Below are 18,862 nucleotides of genomic sequence, written 5' to 3' on the forward strand. Positions count from 1 at the left end.
TAAAGATGTTCTTTGGGTACAGTCTGTCCTGGCTGAGGTTGGGAAGGTGACTACACCAAACCTGACATCCCATTCAACCTCATTTTCTGTCCTCCTATATAACTATTTTGGTGTAGTGAACAACAACAAAAATACATGGAAAGGAACTGTCTGGAAACACATTATGTGCCCTTACTTCTTTTTTTCCCTTTTCCACTATGGCTATGGAGGGGCCAGCAGGTCATTTGATGTCTTGCTGCTGCCTTTTCTCTGTCTCTGAGGCAGATGACAGCAGATGACTCACAGGGATGTTACTTTTGCCAAGTTTCTTTTGGAGTCACGTACAGAAGCAAACACCTTTTCTTGAGATGGCAACCTCAGTGCAGATCGTAATCAAAAAGCATCACCACCGTTGGGTCTGTACACGCAGCCTGCTGCCACAAGGATGGTTGCCGTCAGATTTACTGGAAAAGTGAGACCTTTCGCCTTGCCTGAAGGGAGACATTCCCAAGTATTTCCAAAACACCTTTTCTCATTTCCTAGCTATTCTCTTCTGCTAGACCGCATTGGGGTAAACACCTTTTATCTCACTGATGTTGAGTGTTACAATTCAGACTCCACCAGAGTATGTGCAGTGATGACTTTTAACTTCAGGAGATTTGGCCAAAGCCTTTACTTTTCTGTCGACATCTCCTATACCCCCTCTCCCAAAAATTCACACCATGAGAAGAACTTACAAGTTTCTGCTGTTAAGAGTTGGATCTTGATGATAAGGGATGTTTCAGCAGCAGTCTTGGGGTTGAAAGCCTGAGTAGACACTACAGCAATGTATAGATGATTTATTATACTCAGCTGCACTGCTTTTGACTTGGCTTAGTTTGATGTGGGTAAATCCATCAGTATTTTCTGTGTTGCATTAAGTAGTTGCTGTAAAACATGAAATTTCAGCTATTTGGAATTTGGGATTTGTCACAACAAAGTAGTGTTGCCGTACTAGTTTTGCCACCACTGGTTTTACATGCTCTATTGCTGGTAGTGGCTGCCTGCTTTTATTCTGGAAGGATGAAGGATCCCAAAGGAAAAGTTTTGCTCTAGTTTATAGAATTGTTCCCATTTCAGAACAAAGCTCTTACCGTTCTGGAGCATTTAGGGCCATCACTAGGCAGAATTTCACAGATTTCCAGACCTGAAACTTTCTTTGATGTATAAGTTATGGGACTTGGTGAGCCCAGAGCATCGTGCAGGCTTGTGCTGACATGAAATAAGTTAGGAGAAAAATTTTGGTATTTTGTAAAAATGTTGTTGACAAATCATTAGTTTGAGCTTCAAAAGATGCTGGGATAGAAGTGGAAATTTTTTTTTGATGTCTTAGGCAGAAAAAAGTAAAAAAATATTGGCTTGTCCCACATCTTATATGGCCTGAATCAGAAATGGGCAGAAGTCAGGAGTTTGCAGCTGTGATACAGGAATTTCATTTATCATCAAAAGCAGAAAGAGCTCCTTCATGCTGAGATCAGAAATGGGCTAACTGCACCATTTCCTAGTCCAGCCTTTGTTTGGGTGTTCCAGGGCATGGGAGCTGTGATTTATTCCATCACTTTACCCCAGCCCTGGCATAGCATGTGGATCATGATGGGGCAGGTCACAGGGCTTTTTTTTCTCTTTTGACCTGCACTTATTCACCATCAGGCCCAAAAGTGTTCTGGCCCCAAGTACAGCAGTGATAGCAATGATGATGCTGATAAAGGAAACAATCAAGGCAATGTTTATTGATGGGGTTGGTACATATTTTTTAAGATTATTGATATATTTGGTAAAATCAGACAGCTTTCAGTGATGTGAGCCCTTTTTCAGGTCTGGGATAGCAGCACCAGACTTCAAGCAAGGTGTAGGATAAGCACAGCTTCTCAGAACTTGAGGTGATCAGGCTCAGATAATTTCCAAAATAAAATCTAGTGGATGTTTGTAGGGCTAGGGATGTTGTTAATCACAGAGAAAACAGTGCTAAGTTAGTCATCTCTGGGGGCAAAAAGAAAGGTAATTATTCTAACCCAAAATTTTCTGTTATTTTTGGAATATTTCTACATGCACGTATGGAACATGTGCATGAATATATATATATATATGTGATGTTCATAAAAATATTTTGTTGTTATGACCTGTAGTTCTCAATCTCTTATGCATAACTACCCTTTATAACATTCTGTATTTATAATCCTTAAGAAACTTTCTGATATCTTGATCTACTTTCTACCACATTGCTGGTTACATTTCCAAACTGGTGGAAAACCAAAATGTCCCCAGTAGCGCTCAAAAGGATTAGCGCTTCATTTAATTTTTATTTAATAACAGCATTGTCCCAACTGCCAAGGCTGCCCCAGACAACATGCTGTCTTTCCATCAGCACCAGCAGAGCTGCTCCAGCCAAGCACTTGGCCTGGACGCATCTGGAAGGTGCCAGGGCACACCCTCAAACCAGTGCTGTGATGGGCACATGCTCCAAAACTCAACGCCCTGATCATCAGCTGTGAGGGTGGGGAGGCCCTGGCACTGGCTGCCCAGAGAAGCTGTGGCTGCCCCGTTCCTTGAAGTGTTCCAGGACAATTTGGAGGGGGCTTGGAGCAACCTGATCTAGTGGAAAGGTTCATCTCCATGTTGTACCCATGACTGGTGAGGAAGGAGATAGAATGGAGAAGCAAGGCTGGAAAGAGGACATGTGTGTCCAGAGGCAAACACACAAGGAAGTTTGGGACAGTGGTTCCATCACTAGGGATGGAAGCAAGTATGAGCCAGGGGCACAGGCAGGGAGCAGAGCGACTGCCCAGAGAAGGTGACTGCAGGAGGGGAGGGGAGAGGGCTACAATTGGTAACAGATGCCCTCAGAAGCTAATGACCTGACAAATGCTGCACTCATAAAACAAATTCTTTAAAAAGGAAGCAAATGGAAATATAAGCTAGTGAAAGAATTTGCAGCAGCTGCCCTGAAACCATTTCTCACTTCATAAACAGGTCTGCATTGAAAAAACAGCCCCTTTCTTCTTGTTCTCCTTTGTGGTCCCCTCCTGTGCCCACCGGCTCTTTCAGGGCTGTGGCCTGCAGGTTTCCACCATGTCTTTGGCTCGGTGGACTTGTCCAGAGTCAACAGCACATTGCGTTCCCTTAACGTCTGTGTCGGCACCAATTTGGGTTTTTTTGGGGTTTGTTGTTTTTTTGTTTTTTGTGTGCATGTCTTTTGTGGTATTTCTAGCTCTGTGCATCCTTGGCTGGAAATGTTGAGTAAAGGCTGGAGGCAGAGGCCTCTGCCTTGCTGGGAGAAAGGCAGTGCCTGAAAACAGCAACAGCCCTGTGCCAAGCAGGAAGCAGAGGAGAGCAAGGCATTCAGGTACAGCTCCCTCCCTTCTCTCCCCAGTTATTGCCTGGAGCTGCAGCACCTCTGTCCCTGGCTGAGGAAGGCTGGCTGAGATCAGGTGTTGCACCTATATCACTTGGTAGCAGATAAAGCCAGACTGATGGATAACCAGGGTGTGGGAGCTGTTGTGTATTGCCTTATGTCTTTTCCCAGTTCCATCCCAGGTAGTTAATCGGCGGGCTGCATTTCACTGATGGCGATCACAACCCTTTGACCCACATGGGTTCTCATAATGGAATTGTGATGCTGAAATAGTCAGTACCTCATGACTGCTCCTCAGTGGGAAGCTGCTGAAGTGAGGAGATGGCGTGGGTGATGCATTGCAAACCAAGGAATGGGTGATGCATTTCAAACTTTCCTGGAACCTCTTCTGACTGGCAGCTGTGCCGAGGGGAAGGTTATTCCTCCCTTTAGCTACATCTCACCTTGGTGGCCACAGCTGAGGCTGTACAGCTGGACAGGTGTGTGTCTGATCCCAAAGAGTCTGACATTGGCATGCAAAGGCTTGGGATGCTGCGTTGGCCTGCGGGAAGAGCAGAGGTGCTGAAGACCATCAGAGCAGAGGGGGAAGGTGACAGGAGTGGGGCTGGGGAGCCAGCTGTATATCCAGCTTCTCATTTCCACTGCAGGCTGTGGTGTAGCTGTATGGATGTGAAGGGGACTGCACAGGATCTGAAGAACATCTTATGGATGATTCCCTAATATTTGCAGAGGTTTTCTCTTAGCTTTCCTTGCAGTTGGAGAATCATCTGTGAATTCTTCAGTGTCCTATACAGAGTTTGACATACCTGATTCTAAAGTTAAACAGAGGTATTCCTTCTGCCTTCCCTCTCCTTATCACCTACCTCCTTTTTTTCTCTTGGCCTACCTGCAACAAGCCCCCCTTTGGTGCCGGGCTGTGTGCACACTCTGTGCCTGTGTACAGGCAGCACAATTTTTGGAATATTGTTGAGTTGTGCCTCCTTTCATCAGCTTGAAAGAACATGGTGGTGGTTGGTGGGAAGGTGTGGGCTGGGGTTGGGATGAAGTTTCTGGCCTCATTGTCAGGGGACTCCAAGCCTGGAAGAAGCTGGAGCTGCGAGGGATAGGTATGCATCTCTGGACATCTGTGACCTGCTGAGCATTGAGTCCACACAAGTGCCACCTGGAGAGAGCCCTTCCTTGCTGAAGTAGTCCTGGGACCCACTGGTTGATCCCTTATTGTTCTCCTCCACAGCTGTGCCCACGGTGCCTGCGTGGGATCGGGAACCTGCATGCAGCCACTGCTTGCTCACGCTGCCACCCTGAACTGTAGCTCGGATGGCCCAAGGCACATGACGTGTGCTGTCTCCTGTGAAAAGGGCTTCTTCCTCCACTCCAGTGGTGGGAAGAGGCTGGGCTCCACGCAGGTGAGTGGGCCTCAGGGTGACCCATGGGACCAAGACATAGTTAAAAAAGATTTAACCACCCTGAGGTGGTTGGAGAGAGCACAGACCACTTCGTTCCTCCAGCCCCAGCCATTTTGCTGCTTTCCCAACATATCCCAGCGAAATGAAGCTCTAGTGCTGGACCCCTGTGTTCATGGCTGGTGTTTCTGCTCTGGAGATCCCTCTCTTTTCCTTGCTGCAGTCCTAGTTCTCCCAGTCCAGTGCTGCCTGCACAGCACAGCTCTGCTAGGCTGAAAGCTGCTGCAGGGCATGTCCCAAGTCAAGGTGATGCACTCCAGCAGAAAGAGAGTAGATATTTCTGCTCTCCAGATGGGCATTGCTTGGAGGGTTAAACATCCCTGGGATGTTTTCTCTCTTAAAGCTGAAGTTAGTGGCTGAGGAAAACATGAAGTCATTGCAGAGCAACTATATTTAGAGGCAGCTGAGAGCATGGAGAGCTTTTCTTCCTTTGTGTTGTGTTGCAATAATGGCACAGAGGTCACCGTGAAAGAGTTTGTCCCACTTTCCAGAGGGTTGGGGGTTACCTCATAAAAGCCAGGAGCCAGCATAGCTCTTAGCTATTGACTGAGGAGACCTGGGATGATGTGTCCTTGGGAGCTGAACTGCCTTGGTCCAGGCAGTCACCTTGGCAGGGGTGTAGGCACACAGTGTCCTGTCCTTGGGCTGTTTCTGGCGGGGGGGAACAGGAGTCTCTGGGGCTGAGCTGGTCTACATGCCAGACTGAGTGAGGGTGTGGACTTGCTTGGGCCAGACAGACAAAAGTGAGTTGGGCCGTGTCAGGAGGGTGACATTTCCTCTCCTTGGAGATCTGCTTGTGACACCTGGCAGGCAGGTTCCCCATGCTGCAGTGTTGGCCAAAGGAGAGGTGGACACTGGGGAGTGCAATAGGGCAGCTGGAGATGCACTGCTCATCACTGGGAGGTTGTTAATTACATGGCCACTGGGTCTGTGGGCCAAGGCCTGCCCAGGGAAAACAAAATGTTCCCATTCTCTGAAATGAAACCACACAAAATGAATCTGCCTGGGGTGACAGTTTTCCTGTGTTTGGCAGTGAGATGGGAAACTTCTGAATAGAGTTCTACCAAGTGTCTGTCACAGCAGAAGGCAGCTTGCAAGGGCCTTGCCCTGAGCCCTCCAGTGGTATTACAGTGGTGTCTGGCTTGTAACCCTATTGAGGAAAATACACACAGCTCTTCTCCTGAGCATCCTGTCCAGCTAGTTCAGCTACACTATGATCCTGCTGCACACTTGGGAGTGCCAGACTCAAATTTATTGATGTCCTTCAGAGCCACCACATCCAGGTTCAATCGAAACATGCTGGTTAAGATGATAGGTCATGTGTTCAGCTGCACCAGTAGTGTGACTGTACACAGCCATGAAGGGACACCAGGAACATTGTTCTGCAGCCCCTGGCTGAGGGCTGCTGGGCTGGAGTTAGCAGTTTTAGAATGGAAATCATAGAAGAATTGGGGTTGGAAGGGACCTTTAACAAATCACTTAGTCCAACCCCCCCTGTTGTGGCTAGGAACACCTTCCACTATACCAGGTTGCTCATAGCAAGCCATCATCCACCACTCAATTTTGATGAAGTCTGTAGCCCGTGTTGACCATATTTAGTGGTGGGACCATGGTGGTTTTTGATCTTGGGCAGTTCTGAGTAAGAAGGGGTGTATAATTAGGATTTGTAAATGAGGTTATATGATTTCATTGGGGTCTGGGGGCTGAGGCATGAGGGAATTGGTGCATTTAGGGAAAAACAATAAACAGAAGAGCTCTCTGATAACAGCTGAAGTAAGACTTGATGTTTTAGGGGAGGAAATTGCAGCACATACTGCTGGAAATAGCTTAGCTCAAGAGTTTTCAGTGAATCTTGAAGGGACTTTCCTTTTTTCCCTAATGGGGACTGGTACTGCCCAGACAATGTAGCATGCACAGTGGCTGGATTGTTACCTCAAGGTACATGTGCTGCTCTCACATCCCACACATCTCCCTGTGAACAGATCAGGGCTTTGTGATTCATTGTCCAGAGTGGGGAGAAAGGGCACAGTAGGGGACGAAAAATGTTAGAGAGCTCTCCTCATCCTGAAAACTGGGTTGGACCTTTCTGCTGTGGTGGCACAGCTGTAGATCAAAGCTCTTTTCAGGAGTCTGATGGAGCTTTGCTTTTTCTGCAGCAGGAGGTGGTGCTGACGTGCAGTTCAGGACAGTGGGACAGATCTGTGACTTGTGACCCTGTTGACTGCCGTGTCCCTGACCAGTCCCACGTGTACCATGCCGAGTTCTCCTGCCCTGTGGGGACCACCTACCTGCAGAGATGCTCCTTCTCCTGCATCCCCCCAGCCAAGCTTCAAGGTATGGTCTGGAGTGTCAAGACATTTAACCACCCTTTTTGATGCCACATTTCCATGCCTGTCCCAAACAGTTCAAACAGAGCATTGCTACTTGGAATTTCTCACTTATTCTGGATTTGCCAGCTGGATGAGCTCTTGAGATACTTCCTGAAATGATGGGTGTCCCACCCCCTGGAACAGAGACATCCTAGTGTGAGGATAATTCCCTCTGACTCCCATCCCCTGGCAGGCAGCCCTTATCCATCCACCTCAGGGTGTAGTGATGTCCTCTCCTGATAACCAGTCCAGCCTCTCCAGTATTACAGTGATGGAGACACAAAACATGCAGGCAGACAGAGAGGACTTCAGAGAGCCAGCAGTGGCTCTGTGCCTGGTGGCTGTGGGGAAGCCTGTGGTTCAGGGGGCTGGGGCTGTATAAAGCCATAGAGACTGATGCCCACAGCTGTAGAGCAGTCTGGGAGATGTTCACCACCCAGACACACCATGGCCTGGCTTTCATTCTGCCGACTCCATCAGTAGCCACAGGAATTTCTTAAGCCAAGTCAGAGAAAGAGAGCTACTGTTCTGTCTATGCAAGGGCTGAGCTGGATGGGATTTCAGGGGTAATTGCCTTGACAGCTTCAAGCATTGGGACTTTTTGAGTTTCCACCAGCGCCTTTGCTCTGAAAAAATCACATACAACAAATCATTTTAATGGGTGCCCTACTTTATGGAGACATTTATAGCTGAAATGTATGAGAATTGTTTACTTATTGTAAAAGAAAAAACGTTAAATCTAAGGATCAAAAACTGCAGAGAATTAAGGTCTCATTTCATGACAGGGAGGATGGTGGCAGATCCCCAGTGTGGGCTGATCAATGGGTAGCATGCAAATGTCATCTCAACAACACAAATTCTGCATGAACTGATGCCCATTGCCTTGGGTTGGTCAACTGAGGCAGAGCTTTAATCTGATCTTGCACTCACAGCTGCCTCTTAGTCCTGCTGCAGTCCCTGGGAGGTTTGTTGTGGGCTCCCTCCGTGGGAAGGCGTGCCCTCCATGGGTCCCTGGGTGACTTCCAGCATGATGGCTGGAGGTGCTCAGCCAAGGCTGCCAAGCCATGTGGGTAAACTCCTAGAGTCCCGCTGACACAACTGAGCCACTGAGGCAGGGACATGCTCTGTGCTTGTTCCCCCCAAAGACTCGCGTCTTTACAAGCAAGCTGTCCATGCTAACAAATGCTAAGAGTAGGCAAGGAAAGGATGACATGGCTGTGTGGCACTTGGAGGTGGGAGATGACCCCTGGCAGCCTTGACCCATCAGGAACTGAGTAGACATGTGACCTTGTCTCTGGCCCAGAAGTGTTTCTGTAAAAAGAAAGTGATGTTTGAAGGAACTGTAGAGCAGCCTGGCTGCCCCACAAATATGTTGATCCAAACCTCTCACTAGGAATAGTCCCATTCACTCCAGTCCAGCTTTTTTTTTTTTTTTGCTCATCAGTTCCCAATGAACTATCCATCACCCACACCATGGAGGTGATGTAGTCTGGGCATTTCCTGCAGGCATCCACAGCCATGCAGTTTTGGCCACCCATTTAGCTGGGTCTATCAGGGACAGCAGAGAGCTGGGCTGTAATACTCAACCCAAACCTCTAATGATGGGTGGTTTGAATTCTCAGTCACACCAGTGAAGCCTCCCACATCTGTCCTTTTGGCATTTTCCATCCTCCTGACTCTCAGGTTGCGCAGAGAGGTGATGGATTCCCCATCTTTGGAAACATTGAAAGCCAGGTTGGGAAGGGCTCTGAGCTACCTGACGTGGTGGAAGATGTCCCTGTCCATGGCAGAGGGAGGTTGGACTAGATGGCCTTTAAAGATCCTTTCCAGCCCAAACCATTCCATGATTCTATGATCTTACACTGCATCTGTAGTAGGGTATGACAGCTTGATCAGCATAGCTAAGGACAAGCTGCAAAAAGTCCTTGGGGGGGATGAAGGTGGGCTGTCCTACAGCCTATGACTATCCTGGGGCACCATGAAAGAGAGCAAGTTTAAGGGAAAGATTTGAGGAGATTTGCAGAACCAAGATCCTTACTCCAGCCTCTAGAAGTTGACCCTACCATACTTTTGTCTGCATTCAAGTATTTTCTGCTTCAGCCTGACCAAGCAGCTGATGGAGTCCATGGTCTTTGTGTTTGTTACCCCTTTTTGTACACTCTAACAAGAGGACTTCTGCTGGTTGCTCTGAGCTCCCCTCAGCAGTTCTCCATTCCCGGCTGAAATGTAACCCCACACTGTGCTTCTCTTTTGGGGTCAGGAACAAACCAGTGGCTCACCTGCCTGGAGGATGGTCTCTGGTCCCTGCCCGAAGCCTACTGCAAGCTGGAGTGTGACGCGCCTCCCGCTGTGGCCAACGCCAAGCTCCTGGTGCCGCGGTGCCTGCAGGGGAACCACGACGTGGGCTCGGTCTGTCGCTACAAGTGCAAGCCTGGCTACCACGTGGCTGAGAACACAGCAGACAAGCCTAAGAAGTAAGTCTGTAGCAGGTCTGTTATCACCATTTCTTTCCTCCTCCCAGTGTGTACAAGGAGCAGAGGTGATAGGACAATGGCAGTCTCGGAGACCTGGCTTCATAGGTGGTAGAAGGCAAAGCAGCTTTCTCTGACCACGCAGATGTCTTGAAATACAAGAGGCATTCCCTGGTCTAGGTGAACCTGGTGGGAAAAAGGTGCTGTTGCACACACAAGAGCGTTAAGTACTTTAACCTGAAACAAGCAGATCTTCCTGTGCACCTCAAGGTATTTGTCACTCTGTGAAAGTTAAGCACCAAATTAAGTGTTTGTGGAATCCCAGGTAATTAGAAATTTACAAGATGTAGGCAAATTCCTGGAGCTTCTGTCTTTCCTGAAAGCGATAAAACATAGAACAGAGGCACTGCAAGAATGAATGGCTGCCTTCTGTCAGGGTTAACATCTCACCCACTGTGCCTCTTGGCTAAATTTAATCTCAGTCATTGGTATTTCAATGGGAGAAGATTTTTCCTGATGCTTCGGGGAAAAATTCCTGGTGGTTCACTAGCCTTGCTCTCAGCCAATATCGCGATGCTGGGGGATAAAGCAGCATTTTGTCTGTGACGCCTCCAGCCAAAGTCCCCACTGGGTTTGGTCACTAAAGATTCCCTGGCACTGGCTGGGTCCTCCCCAGAGTCTTGATTCTAGCCCAGATCAGGTAATTATGTGTTAATTGTTTAATGCCCCCTTCCAGTTTTAATTGGATGCAGACTTCTCTTCTTTGCTCTGGGGTAGAGTTGTTGTGCAGTGGAAGCAGTTGCCAAATTTCTTGCCTAGTAATGAAGGAAGTGGTTTCTGTAAACAGCTTTTCACAGTGTTAGGAGCGTTTCTTGGGCCAAAGGGAGCTGAGCAAATGATGATTATGGCAGTGATCACATGGACTGCTTTGCAAACTCTAGAGCAGCTTTTGTGCCTGTGGCGCTTCAGGCACTGGGCTTTCAAACAGATCCACTCAGCTTGCAAAGTTAGGCCCCCTCTGTCCTGCTGCAGCAACTGCTGGTGAAAATGATGACCCCTGGGAGATCTTGAGGCTCCTCTGATGTGTGACTAACTTCCATATGGGTCTGAACAGCCTGTGAGACAAGTCAAGGAAAATCATGAAGAGGCTTACGTTTTCATAGCAATGCGCATTGACATTGCATTTTCCTCTTTGCAATTGTCACTGCTGCTATTTCATCAGACATCTCTGATGGTGGAATACAAAAAAAAAACCACATTAACAAAACTAGAAAAAGTATTGCTTTCCTATCATGCAGATTAATTCCTATGTGAGTGGCCCAGCCCAAGCAAAAACCTTTCCTTGGGCTTGTAAATGTCATTGTACCCTCTCATCAGGAGCTCTTGGTGTACTCTCAGCATGAGTGCAAACCCCTTGGTGTGGTGTAGCAGCTCTCAGCCCTTAAGTCAGTTTGTGGATTGCTAGAAATCCTTCTGGTATGTCAGCCCTGGCAAGGAGAGGGTGGGAGCTGCCAGAGTGAGAGGTTGATCTCTTTGATCATGCCAGTTTTGGAAAAAGGGAGGTGCTAGGGAGTTCTGGAAGCACCCAGCTCTGGTGAGGTGCAGGTTCCTGATGTGCTGGTGTGAAAGTAAGGTCTGACCTGGTGATTTGGACATCAGGTTTTTAGGGTCTTCTGCTGTGTCTCTGGGTTCAGAAAACTGAGTTCTTTATCTGTTGTGTCCTGTTGTCCACCAACCAACCCAGCAAGTACAAGCCTTGCTAAAGGATTTAGTGCCATACAGGTGTCAAGGTACATAAAGAAGCAAGACTCTCTATGTGTGCTATATATTGGACAAAAATCAAACATAACCTGTGACTGACACTGAAGATTCCTCATGCCCACTAACCAGCTCACCCTTGGAAGTACAGTCAGGCTTCCTTTGAATTATTCTTCCAGCTCTAGCTTTACTCCTCATGTGGAGTTGCCCACCTTATGCAGGCCTGAACCATGGTTGGGATCCAGCTGTCTCCATGCAAGTGAAGATAATCTTGGAGACATGTTCATGCATTACCTCACTTATATTTTTTATTTGAATTTTACTGCAGGAGCAGTGAGGATGCTTAGAAGGGGCGGGGGACATAGTTGAAATTCATTTCCCATAGTTTAAGTGTAAGAGAAAGGGGATGAAGAAATCAGTTGTCCCAGAGATGCTTTTGTCTTTTAACCTGGGTGAGGAAAGGCCCTTGGGAAATCACTGCTTGTCAACAAGGGATCCTTGAGGAAATACTGATTGTGTAATCAAGATCCTGCCAGAAAGTTGCTGCCTTCCTGCTGGCAGGTTCATCTGACTGACAATGCTGACATGAAGGGTAAAGCTTCTTTGCCACTTCCTAAAGAAGATCTGTTATCAGCCTGGAGAGGCCAGGAACAGCCTGGCTTCCAGCTGCCAGGCTACTTCACTTCTAATTCCAAAATAAGGGTAACAAGGGAACTTCACATATGCATTTTTGCTTTGTGATGGGAGCTTTCTGGATTTAGGCAGAAATCTGCCTGTGCCATGGCAGTACCAACCCACCACCTGTATCACACAAATATATGAACTGTCAAGGAGAAATGTTCAGCATCACCCAGAGCTGCAGCATTGAAAAGTGCTGTCCTAAAAGTCAGGGGTCAGATACTTTGGGGTAAAGGGCATCACCCCCACAGTGCTCCTTGCAGTTGCTTCCAGCCTGAAGTGCCATCTGAAGCAGATCTCCAACAGGAATAGACAAGTTGGATGGGGCTTGGAGAAACTTGGTCTAGTAGAAAGTGTCCCTGTCCATAGCAGGGGGGTTGGAACAAGATGGTCTTTAAGATCCCTCCAACCCAAAACAATTCCATGATTGTCTGATTGTGCTCTTTTAGAGGAGCTCTCTAATGTTGCGAGGATGTTCTCAGGTTGGGGAGCTAAGAGGTCAGACCCTTCAGGGGACTTGTTTCACTTGCCAGATGTGGGATGATTCCTTGAAGAGATTTGGGGATCTCAAAGCTGCCTTTGTGAGGGGTTGAGCTCCTTCCACTAGCTTGAGGGAATGAAGCAAAAACCACTTTGGTATTTTCAGGCAGATTTGAAAGTCTCAGCCTGCATTTTGACCAGAGATCAAGGGAGCCCAGCACAGTCCCCAGTCAGCTTCCATGAAGATGTTGGCCCCTCTTCCTTCTCTCCTGATTCCTAAACAGCAGAGACCATGGAAGAAGGAGAAGAAGTGGGAGAATGTGAAGGAGAAAATGGGGACTGGAAGGAGTTAGCAGACTGGGGACTGGAAAAAACCCAAAGTTCACAGCGGGGAAAGCAGGAGAGCCTAATCCAGGAGCACTGCAGTTTAGTAGAGCACCAGGCACACGTGTGGTGGGCACAAGGCACTTGCTGCCTCTGCCTGTATCTGGCCCCTTCCAACTAAAGGGCAAACACACAGCTGTTGGAGCCAAGAGCCAGATAAAGAAAACTCAGGCTGTCAACCAGTTCCTGTCACTTCCACCTCTAAGATCTCTGAGCATTTACAGCCCAGGTTGTCCAGGCTGTTTGGAGGGAGCACAGCAGTGCAGGGTCCTACATGCGGGTGCAGCTTTCTTTCAATTTACTGACAAATCTCTCTCCTTTCCCCCTATTCTTTTTGAAGCCATCAGTCTCCTGCCATAGGAGATGAGGCTTTAGGCTCATTTGTCACCATTCCTGCACAGCAAACCAACTCTGCCCCAAGCTGGCTGCCTCAGAAGATGGCTGGATCCCTGCATGTTCAGCTCCTGGAGCCAGGCATGTGCTTGTGCCTTCACCTCAGATACAGCCCTTGCTGGCCTCAAACATCTCCCTTGCCTCCTCTGTCCATTAGGCTTGCCTGGTTGGAGGGTTGACTCTGATTTTCCTGGCTTCCTTGTTAATCCTCAAGAAGTACCACTAACCCAGATCAGAAGAAGTTGGGGGGTGGGAGGGGGTCCAGAAATTTCAAGCTTCTGTGAAGTTGTGTGTATTTATGCATATATTCTTTTTAAAAAATCCTCTCCTTTCCCTTCACCATGCTTCCACATGAACTGCTTATTTCACATATGTGGGAGTGGTCCACACCCCACCCTCTACCCTGGGGTTAGCCTGGGCTAACTGTGTTTGAAGTCCCTGGATGGATGGGTTGAGCCTCCAGAGCAAGGTGGTCTAGGGGGTGCAGGTTTGGGGGGGAGGTGTGAGAGGCCATACATGGCCTGGCTCTGACTGGGGTCACTCCAGCACCACATCAAAATGAGGAGCCCCTGTGAGGATGATGGGGCTGCAAACCACAGCCTGCACCTGAGCAAACTGCAGCTGCCGCAGCGTGTCCTCCCCGTGCTTGACCCATCTCCCCAGGCCTCCCTGGGCACAGGGCCTGTGCCATGATTTGGAGAGCAACTCGGAGGTGCAGTGACCAGGGAAAAGTCATGTGTGGCTGGGAAGCTCCTGGTCTTTAAAGGAGTTTGCTCAGTGCCTGAGGTATTGCTGTTGCAGTGACTTCACACTAGCAGTTTGTTTCTATCTCCATAACCCCCAGTGCTTTACTCCTTCCAAGTCCTGCAGCTGGATCACACCCTGTGAGCCAGGAAGTTCAAGAAGGGGAAAATGCTGCTTGTGGAGCTGGACATCCAACATGGATTAGTACCTCTTGGCATGTGTCTTTGCTTACCTTTAAACTTGGGCAGGGCAAAGCATTCAGTCAGATTTGGGAGAAGGCAAAGTCTGATGGGGGCATTTTTGCAAAGCAGTGACTATTATCCTCATGGAAAGGAAGGCAAACAATAAAGTTAAATGAGGAATGGACTGAAACCACAGATGCCTACAATGGAATCCAGAGTCCCTCCACCTCACCAGCTTTCTGAAATACTTCATAGCTGCAGTTCCCTTATTCAAGGCTGCTGCTGTAGAGCTGATATTGTGGCAACCCTCACTGCTCGGGTGCTCACACCACAGCCATCCTCACTTCTCAGGTGGGCTGCAGGGAAGATTTGTGCAGAACTCTGTGCCAGTGGACTTGCTGCATCCCATTCCCTATCCTGCCTGCCTCACCTGCTGGAGCCTGCATTCACCTTGGGAGGAACCCACTGTCCCTTTATACAGCTTGAGAAAAAACAGATCCCTGATTTTGGAAGGGAGAAGGGGACTCCCCAAGAGCTGCAAATATTTTAAAATATGAGAATGCTGCAAAAACCTCTAAAATGTCTCATCCAAGAGTTCCCAGCAGAAATCTGACAGGGAGCACCCCGGTCTGGCAGCAGGGTGCAAATAGGGTCCCCTTGCTTCTCCAGGCTGTGTGACCCTGTACCATGTGTGGAGGCACAGCTGGGTGGCCCCGCACAGTGTCATGACCCTGCACCAGGTGTTAAGGAGCACATGGGTGGCCCCACACTTTGTCTGCTGCCTCTCAGAACAAGGGACAATTTAGTGCCTTCCCCCAGGGGTTTCTCTAACCCCTGGCGGCCCCCTCCACATACCTGTGGCAGGCTATAAACTCCCTAGCGTGGCGCCTGGAGCCCTGCCTGCTGGCACCCGTGGTGGGAGAGGGCAGGGGCAGGCAGCTGGAGTGTGCTGTCTAGTAAAGGAGGACAGGAGTGGGGAGAAAAGCCTCATTAAGGATGGAGCAATCAGCTTTGTCTCAGGTAAAGCCCCTCAGGGCAGTGACATGTCCTCTGCTGAGAGAGTAGGCCTTGGCCAGCCTGATGCCTCACCAGTTTTGATGCCTCTATGTAAAAGATGTGGTGTCTCTATCACTGTCAGGGACGGGAGACTGAAAAGTGGGTGGGCTCCACTCCTGGACTTTTTCTTTCTTTCTTTTCTTGGCAAGTAGCTCATGTCTGGGCTGTTTTAGCTGCACAGGGTGGTACTGGTCTGCTGCGGCATGGCAGCCCCTTGGCAAGAGCAGGATTGACAGATCTGGCTGGAGTACAAAGAGGAGCCTCAGGAGTAGCTGGGCACAGGCCAGAGGATTTACTGGTGGAGGCAAACTCCATCCAGCAAAGTATGCAGCTACTGGCTGTGGGACAAAGCAGACCAGGACCTGCAGGGACTGTGGGAGGAAGGGTCTAGGGGCACCACAAGAGGTGGGGAGCAGCGGGGTGGTGAGTGCAAGGGAAATGCATCCACTGCAATCCCACAAGGGAGGAGAAGAAAAGGTTCTGGTTAAGCATGGGGTATCCCTTTGGAAGATGTGCCCATGGTGAGGGATTGTATGGTATGGGAAAGTCCTACACAAGGGGCGTATGACTGCTCCAGGAGAGATGTCTTCAGTCTGCTCCTGATATCTGTGTGATGTCTGGTGTCTGTGTTTCCCCAGGAAGTTCCTGAAGGTCCAGTGCCTGGAGAGTGGGCAGTGGGAAGAGGGACACTGTGTCCCCGTGGTTTGCAAGCCCCCGCCCCCCGTCTTCGAGGGCATGTACAACTGCACACAGGGCTTCGAGCTGGACAGCCAGTGTGTCCTCAACTGCGAGCAGCAGGGACAGCAGGTGAGTGTCTGGGGGAGGCACACACCTCTGAGGTGTCTGACCACACCTCGTGTTTCAGAGCGTCTACAAAGTGCAGGGCTCCCTGTGCCCTGCTGTGCCAAGTTTGACCCATCCCCAAGGCCAAATACCCTTTTACCACCAAAGAGTATTCCCTCTACAAGCCCAGAGCTGTTCTTGCTGGGCCCCATATATGGCAGGAGGTGCACCACTGCCTGGGGATGCTCACCTGCTCCCTGGAAAGCAGTGGTCCTAAGGAAGGAAGCTGGCTTATCTTGTGTGAAAAGGGTCAGAAAGCATTAGTAGGGTGTTTCCAGTAGGTTTTGGGAGCTGCTGTGAAAGCATTCACTTGGGATGATGGGCAAGCTTGCTGCAGCAGCTGTGGTCACCAAGGGGCTTCCGTGGGCATGGAGGCTGCTGCCTGCCAGCTCTTCCACCCAGGTATCTATCTTATCAATGCTTAGAAAGGGGCTTGTCAAAAGAAGGGTGACTGATTCCCTCTGGTGGGATCCTTCAGCAGCGGGGAAACAATTGCCTTTCTGGTCAGTGCACATAGACTGGAGAGATGGCTGCAGCCCAGCTGCCTTGGGGAACTTTTCTCTGGATGCGGCTGGTGGGAGGGATGTCCTTGCACCCCCAGTGATGGGCAGTGGCCAGGCAGGGCAAGTAACACCAGCTGCTCTCCCTCTGCTTTGCAGGTTCCCATCATCTGCACTAAGGAGGGCTTGTGGACAGAGGAGTTCAAACTGTGTGAGAGCTTGCAGGGCACCTGCCCACCGCCCCCGGAGCTGAATTTCGTGGAGTACAAGTGTGAGCAGGGACATGGCATAGGTGAGGGCAGACGAAAACCAAACTTTGTGTTGACTCACTCATCCCAGAGAGCTGATAGTCACAATAGGCTATAGATAGACTCTTCCTGTACCAATCCCTACTTAAGACAAAAAAAAATCCTGTTTTCTCTCCCATGATCTCTATAAACACAGAGCCAGGGAGGTTTTAGCCTTTTGCTCACCTTGGTTGCACTCTTGGGCAAGACCCAAATCTAAAGCTGTCTCCAGCATTAAGCATCTCTCTTTTCAGAAGCAGCAGGGATTGTCTTTAGGGCAAACCCAGCTCTTTGCACATTTCCTGATCTCTCCATCTTTCCTGAGGTCTCTCCACTTGCTACTGCTGCTGCTGTTTGCAGGGTTAATGTGACAAGTCCTAGATAAAAGCCATAAAAGCTGCAGTGACAATTGAGTGTAACAGGGCACTTTCACCAGAGGAGGGACCGCATCATCCATTTCTGTCTGTAGGACCTGTTGTGCTTTCAGGAAAATCTACAACACTCAGCTATGGTTGTTGCATCTGGTCTGGCATCCCACTGGGCAGGATGCTTGAGCTCAGCCTGTATTAGTCTGAAGCAAACGCACCAGTGTCCTCCCAGTCTGGTCAAACCAGGCTGAGGACAGTCTAACGGCAAGGACTACTGAGGTTTAGGATTAGGGCTGGATTCCACCTGTTTTTCCAAGGTGGTTTTTGCAGCTTTTTTTCTTCCTGGGTCATGGGAAGGCAGTGAGGATTCTCTGTGGTAGAAAAATTAAAGAGACACTTCTTAACAGATCATATCACATCCAGGCCAGACTTATTTTCATGCTGGGTCCCATGTCCTGCCCATCAAGGTTGGAATCTTTCTCTTAGGTTGTGTTCAGTTTTCCTTTCATCTGGGAGAAGAGAATAGGGCACAACTCCTGGCTCTTGGATAATTCAGGATTTGGGGAAGGAATTGCTATCCCAGGCTGGGAGGAAAAGGGTTCTCTTTACATCTCTCTACATCAGTGGTGGCCTCCTACAAGACATTGATGCCTGGCTCCAGGTAAGGTCCTCAAGGCTCTCCCTCCTCCCACAGGTGCTGTGTGCATTCCTTCCTGTATCATTCCTCCCAGTGACCCCGTCATACTGCCCAAAAATGTCACTGCTGAGACAATGGATCACCGGCTGCAGCCCACCAGAGTCCAGGTAAAAGGGGGGATGAATTCTTCTAGCAGGGGATTGCTGGTAGCATAGAAAGGGAACCTCCCTCCTTCTCCATCTGGTGTTTTAGCCCAAAATCTCTGCCTCAGGTAAGGGTAAGACTTGTAAATTCAAGCAGTGGATGCTACGACACATCCTCCTGCTCTCCTATATTAAAGTTCAGCACAGTTATCAGCTCCCAAGCCAGCTTTCAAGGAATTGCATGATACCACAATATATGAAGTTTTAATGCAAGAATCCTGTCGTATTCCATTTTGTTAACCAACTGCAACAGAATCCCAGTGATTTTTCAGGATGTGCTGTGTGCCTAAACCTGTTAAGCTACTGTTTATTGTCAGCCAGTGTGCTGGGAGAGCAGAAGCCGCCTCTGGCACAGTGTAAGCCTGGGTCCCCACTTACCTGGCAGCAGAGATGCAATCCTAGGCAGGCATTTCCCTGCCAAGGAAGAGGCAGGGCACTGTCAGCTGAAAGGTGTCTCCAGCTGCCAGGACCTGCTGGCCGGCTGGGTGCCTCTGCTGCTGGAACAGGGGAGCCTTTCCCTCCCCACTTCTTACTCATTTTGTAGGCAAAGCAGCTCAAATAGCTCAAATAGTTTGGATCCTCATGGCACGACTTTACCAAAAAGCAGCTCTGCCGGGGTAATATTTCTTAAAATAAAAACGAGATGTATAAGGAAGGAGGTGGAACAAAGAAAAGC

General features: G+C 49.0%; 1 protein-coding gene across 1 annotated transcript in view; it reads left to right on the forward strand.

The window, feature by feature from the left end:
• The window catches only part of PAPPA2 (pappalysin 2), an 88,546-nt gene that overhangs the window by 53,357 nt on the left and 16,327 nt on the right, over nucleotides 1–18,862 (forward strand). The window contains exons 14-19 of the mRNA XM_041479056.1: nucleotides 4,605–4,776; nucleotides 6,990–7,167; nucleotides 9,463–9,676; nucleotides 15,987–16,155; nucleotides 16,851–16,983; nucleotides 18,041–18,150. Coding sequence (XP_041334990.1) covers nucleotides 4,605–4,776; nucleotides 6,990–7,167; nucleotides 9,463–9,676; nucleotides 15,987–16,155; nucleotides 16,851–16,983; nucleotides 18,041–18,150 — 976 coding nt within the window. The remainder of the gene's footprint in view (nucleotides 1–4,604; nucleotides 4,777–6,989; nucleotides 7,168–9,462; nucleotides 9,677–15,986; nucleotides 16,156–16,850; nucleotides 16,984–18,040; nucleotides 18,151–18,862) is intronic.

Source organism: Pyrgilauda ruficollis, unplaced genomic scaffold (assembly GCF_017590135.1).
Source record: "Pyrgilauda ruficollis isolate IOZ18807 unplaced genomic scaffold, ASM1759013v1 scaffold47, whole genome shotgun sequence".
NCBI lineage: Eukaryota > Metazoa > Chordata > Aves > Passeriformes > Passeridae > Pyrgilauda > Pyrgilauda ruficollis.